This window comes from Arachis ipaensis, chromosome B03 (genome assembly GCF_000816755.2).
Source record: "Arachis ipaensis cultivar K30076 chromosome B03, Araip1.1, whole genome shotgun sequence".
Taxonomy (NCBI): Eukaryota; Viridiplantae; Streptophyta; class Magnoliopsida; order Fabales; family Fabaceae; genus Arachis; species Arachis ipaensis.
In genome coordinates, this window is record NC_029787.2 from 121,066,836 (window position 1) to 121,073,012 (window position 6,177).

Sequence of the window (6,177 nt, forward strand, 5' to 3'; positions counted from 1 at the left end):
GAGCATATACAATTCAATCTTAAAAAATATTCAAAGATTAGCATAATTTATTATTTTTTATTATTATTTTTAATTATTAATCTAATTTTTTAGTCTAATAATTCAATAATATATTTTTAATCTACACTTTTAAATATTAATAACTAAATACAAGTAAAAAATAATAAATATTACCGTTTAGCATTCTTCCTCAATCTTCATTCTATATTCAGATAATTTTTATGTGTAATCAACCACTTTATATAACTATTTTAGTGACGTAAAGAAATTAAGTCTTTTAAATATCCATTTTTGAATCCTTAAAACACAAGAAGTTCAGCGCGTTTGTTTTTAAGAACGACATTGAGAGAGGAACACAAAGATAGAAAATTATATTTGACAGATAATACAAAAGTAGATACATTGTGTCTAAATTTTTTATATAAAAAAATAGAATAAATTAGACTTTTATAATTTTATTAGAATTTATCAACAAACAAAATATAAGAATACTAATTTTTATATCTTTATCTTATCTTATTCTTAGTGTCTTGTCTTGTTCTACGCACCCTTCAAGCTGAGTATCTGGATTCTGGCATGCTTTCCAAGCTTGCCATTTTCTTGGTTGCAGGCTGTTCATTATTCATCATCATAACATCTCCAAATTCTTCCCCTGCCTTTGGACCCCGAACTCTGAAAGCGGCTTTGTCATAAGCTAAAGCTGCTTCTTCAGCTGTATCAAATGTTCCAAGCCACAGTCTTGCACCTTTCTGGGATGAATCTCTAATCTCGTCTTGCCTTAATTACTTCTATCTTCTTCTCCTTTGATTTCGCATCATCGCCTCCCTCAATTTTCAGATTGGCCTGCCACCATAGTACAATCTTCTTCTTCAGTATTATTATTATTGCTTGTATATCTTGTAGAAGAACATCCTCTAAGATTTCTTCCCAAACATTTATACTCCACTTGTATTCGGTTTGGTCTAATATGAGTCACAAAATAAATACACATTCAAGCTATTTTAAAATTTAAAATTTGTCAATAAATCATTTTTAGACCTGTAAAATAAATGAATGAGTCTGTTACTCTGTTAGACTTGTTTGAACATGGTAAAATACAAATCAATATATAAAAAATTTTCACAATTAGAAATTTATTAAATTTATATAATTTTGTATATACATTTTACGTACTTGTTAATTGTTTGAGTCACCGATTTTTGTCAAATATATCTTGTCAAACTAAACATTATTGTATAAGACTATATACAAAGGTGGTTAAGACTTAAGAAGCTATATCTATCGAAGGTTTTGGAAATGTTTGTTGAACTTGCCAACCAATGCTACCAAATTTTCACCTTGAAGGCTTGAAATAAGCGTGAGATACCCCATATATATTTCGGTCATGAAAATCGATCTTATATTATTGCACTCTATAATATCCGGAATTAGTTCATCCAAAGAGAAATGCTACGAAATTCACGAGCATGAAAATATTTCCCTATTATAAGATTTAATTTCGGGGTATTCATCATGGCAATCTCATCAGATGCACATCGTCCCTTGCACCAATTTTATTATTATTATTTCATTTTCATGATTTATTGCTTGTTATGCTTTACGGTTACAATGATTGGAGCTTCAAACAACCGTAATAAGGTGTCTGCTTTATATGTGTTTGGAGACTCCACAGTAGACCCGGGAAACAACAACTACATTAGGACTGCTTTCAAGAGCAATTTTGAACCCTACGGTAGAGATTTTGCAAATCAAGTTCCCACTGGAAGATTCACCAATGGAAAGCTAGGCACTGATTTTATTGGTAACAACTTTAATTTGATTGATTCTGTATGTGCATATTAAATTTAATTTCTTACTAGCTATAGTGATATGACATTATTATTATGCACAGTTTCGTATTTAGGCCTTAAAGAGTTTTTGCCACCATATTTGGATCCAAATCTCACAAATCAAGAACTCATCACAGGAGTCAGCTTTGCCTCTGCTGGTTCTGGTTATGACCCACTTACACCAACTCTCAGTGTATCTATAACACTACTCTCTTTCTTTATCTACATCTTATTTATCACATCCCTGAAATGGTTATAATTTCCTTTTTTTCCCTCAAATATATGTTTCATGCCTAGCTTTAATTTGTCAATTTGGTTAAAAATATTTTTATACAAAATTACTTACTTAAATCCTCTTTATGTTTAGATATAGATGGATAGAAGTATTAAATATACATAGATTGGTTAATTTTTTTTTAATTTACATTGGTCTCTCTATTAATTGCAGAATGTAATTTCAATTCGAAAACAGTTGGAACATTTCAAAGAATACAAAAATAGGTTGGAGAAGATTCTTGGTAAACAGAAAACAGAAGATCATATGAAGAACGCTATATTTTTTATAAGTGCAGGGACAAATGACTTTGTTATTAATTATTTTACATTGCCAATACGAAGAAAGACCTACTCCCTCATAGCATACCACCACTTTTTACTTCAACATGTACAAGATTTCATACAGGTTTGGTTACCAAGTTTTGCTTTCTAATATAATTACAGGGTTACTATTTAATAATAGTATACTATTTCCCCTTTTAAATTGTGTTATAAAGTGTTTAATTTCCATATACTAATGAAAACTCAAGACATGTTATATATGTGAATATAGTAGGTAGCAGCATGTTACGGTAAATTTTAGTGTCCAAGGCCGTGACAGGCAGCTTGGAAATTAACAAAATTATCTCATTCAACGTAACCTACTTTGGCATGTATATTAATAGATAGATGATAAATAATGTATAAAAAGATGAAATATAAATATTTAGAATTATGACAGGTTAGGAAGATATTAATAATTTAATTAACTTTTATAATTAATTCATAGCAATAAAAAACCGTCAACATACACAAGGAAATAAGATGAAGCTAGGAGTGAGGATAATTTGATTATTTTGTAAAAATAATGGATTGAATAATCTACTATATATATATACTCTTTTTTTTTATTTGTGTTTTCTTTAATCAATAACAAACTTAAACTTACCTTACTTTTTAATGTATATATCTTTTTATGGACAAATTATTGCAGTTACAACATGATCTTTTTGGTGAGAAAATTACAACACAATCTTTTACCTTCTAAACTGATTGATGTTATTATTTTTAACAAAAGTCATGAATGAATAATTATAAAAGAAAAAATCTCAAACATCAACAATTTTAATTTATATTAGTCAGAATTTTTAATCATCAATTCAACGTTTTTAGTCCATTTAATTAATATTTTTAAATATTATTCATTAAAAATAATAAAAATTAATAACTACAAATCACAAAAATTACTGGTTTCTAGCACTCCTCATTAGTGTTATTAAGTATTTGGCTTCATTATTCAGGAATTGTTGAGGGAAGGTGCTAGAAAGTTAGGTGTGGTTGGACTACCTCCAATGGGATGCTTGCCAATCATGATCACCTTCAATTCCAACAATGCCTTACTTGAACGTGGTTGTGTCGACATGTTTTCTTCTGTTGCAAGAAATCATAATCTCATCCTTCAAAACCAATTGAACTTCATGCAATTGAATTCCTCTATGTCTACCGGTGCTAAGATCTACTACGTTGACATATATGAACCCTTGTCCAACATGATTCACGGCCTTGATGATAATAATGGCGGTAAGCGTCGAATCATCTGCTTGATTTCTAGATTTTAAATATTTTGATACAGAGAATATTTTAAATAGGATTATTTTTGGATATTTATAATATAGTGGTTATGATATTTTAAAAAAAATGTTATTAAAAAAAGAAGATATAATTATTTTATTAATTTTTATAGTTTTATTCAATTTATAATCAGGTCTCTATAATTTTTTTAAAATTGGATCTCCATACTACTTTTAATTTTATAATTTGGTCATTTCTAATATAAAAATATTAGAGTTAAGTAAATATTTTTTTATAAATTGAAGGTATTCATAATTAAAAATTTAATTAAATCTTTAACTGCGTGTATTTTGGAGAACTATTCTATTAATTTTAACGTTTTTATCATAAAAGTAACCTAACAAAATAATAAATAGTATAGAGACTTAATTAAAAAATATAAAAATTTAATTAAAAATTAAGTGAGATTATAAAAATCAACAAAATAATTAAACAAAAAAGATATTACCAAAATATAAAAAAAATATAAATTTAATTTTACCAACACTTATATAATTAACATATTCATAATAGAATTCGCCTTTTAAATATTAGCGACAAAACTAAAAATTAATCAAAATATTAGGCATTAAAATAGTAAAATTATATATATTTATAACTTACCTGATGATGAGTCTAACCTTGATTAGATTAATTTGGTAGGATTTGATGAGGTAGATAGTGGTTGTTGTGGAAGTGGTTACATTGAAGCAGCGTTTTTGTGTAACAGAGCTTCACATTTGTGCTCTGATGCATCAAAATATGTATTCTGGGATTCAATACACCCTACGGAAAAGGCATACTACAATATGTACCTCGCTTCACGCCACGTCATTGATATACTTGTAAACGCCTAGAAAATATGATTATTTCCGTTGCCATTTACTCTATTTGTATATTGTAGATTGTAAATTAAATTTCTCATCACCCTCCCATCCCTCAATATTTTGGTATATATGAAGTTTATGGTATTATGTTTATTTTATTTCAATCTGTAACATTATTATTATAAACTAGCTCTTGTATATGGCATAAGTGATAAGTTAGGCAATTGTTTCCGTATTTATTAAAAATTGAAAAATAAATTACCCTTTAACTTCTATTATTGTATGATTGAAATTGTATCTATATTCAATATACATTTATCACGTGAAATAATTTTTTTCAAATCATATATATTATTTATCTATCAATTATAATTTATATAATCTTTTATAATTATATACAAGTCATACAAGTTGAGCCAAACCCAACAGAAAGGACGCTCACGCATACGAGCGTGTTAACACGCACGCTACTCAAAGGTTTCCATAGCGCGTCCACTCACCATTATGAAAGACGCTTCTTCTTCTTCCTCGATCAAAACCACAACTGTCAAGATTCAAACCACGTTCGAAAATTTTGAAGAAACTATCAAAATCGTCGCCAACACTCAAGGAAATTAATAAGAAAACTTCAAAATCTCCATCAAAAAGCACCAAAAGATTATTCAAAGTACTGTGTCACTAATCTTCCAGGTTTTTCACTTTTCTATTTCTCATTTCGAACGTGAAACACTATATCGTCGTGTTTCTATTTATTAAGTGTATTCATTATGTGTTCTTGGTTGAAAATAAATGTTACTGTTATCGTCAAACTATTCAAATCGATGATAACTGGTTTATGTACTCTTTTGCGAATAGTTTAATGTATATTTTAATGTGTTTTTTGCATGTTTGCATGTTTCAAATTGAGTTTGTATGAATAGAAACTTTTGACTGTATTTCAAATAAATTCGACTGTAATAGGTGCTGTTGTTATTAAATATTATGTATGTTGCTGGTATTTGGGTGTATATCATGCATATTCGAGTGTAATTAGTGATGTTTTGGGTGTATATCATGCGTATTCGAGTGTAACTGGTGATGTTTTGGGTATATATCATTCAAATTCGAGTGTAACTGATGTTGTTGTCCTATACCATGTGTAACAAGAAACAGAGTATTGTCCTTGTACTTCTAGTGTCATTTTATGCATGTTTGGTTGACTTGAATATCATTTTGAACTCATATAATGTCATGTAAATCCAAAAAATAATAGAGGTGTATGTGGCTGGTATTTGGGTGTATATCATGTGTATTCGAGTGTAACTGGTGATGTTTTTGGTATATATAATGCAAATTCAAATGTAAATGGTACGGTGTTGCTGTCCTATATCATGTGTAACAAAAAACAGAGTATTGTCCTTGTACTTCTGGTGTCATTTTATGCATGTTTGGTTGACTTGTGTAACGACCCGATTTTCGACAGGTCCGGATCACTGCCAGTCATCAGGTGTTACTTCCCAGTAGCCCTATAAAACTCTAGACTCGATAATATTTACTACATATAAGCTTTTCGTACTAACAGAATCGCGTATGTTAACTTATTTTTATCACATACTTTTTTTAACAAACCTATTAACAAAACCATGAACATCTTCAGAGATATACAATATAAAATA

At 28.7% G+C, this 6,177-nt stretch overlaps 1 protein-coding gene across 4 annotated transcripts; it reads left to right on the forward strand.

Moving 5' to 3' along the window:
* LOC107634673 (GDSL esterase/lipase At5g45960-like) lies at nucleotides 1,382-4,725 on the forward strand. Of its 4 annotated transcripts, none has more exons than XM_021119508.1 (5): nucleotides 1,382-1,801; nucleotides 1,892-2,022; nucleotides 2,278-2,511; nucleotides 3,386-3,665; nucleotides 4,426-4,725. In XM_021119508.1, exons 1-5 carry the CDS (start codon nucleotides 1,513-1,515, stop codon nucleotides 4,542-4,544), a joined length of 1,053 nt encoding a protein of 350 aa, XP_020975167.1. In that variant the 5' UTR covers nucleotides 1,382-1,512; the 3' UTR covers nucleotides 4,545-4,725. The 4 variants fall into 4 exon arrangements, with proteins under 4 accessions (XP_020975167.1, XP_020975168.1, XP_020975169.1 ...); XM_021119509.1 differs by having other exon boundaries at nucleotides 1,383-1,801; nucleotides 4,346-4,476; XM_016338100.2 differs by having other exon boundaries at nucleotides 1,386-1,801; nucleotides 4,359-4,725.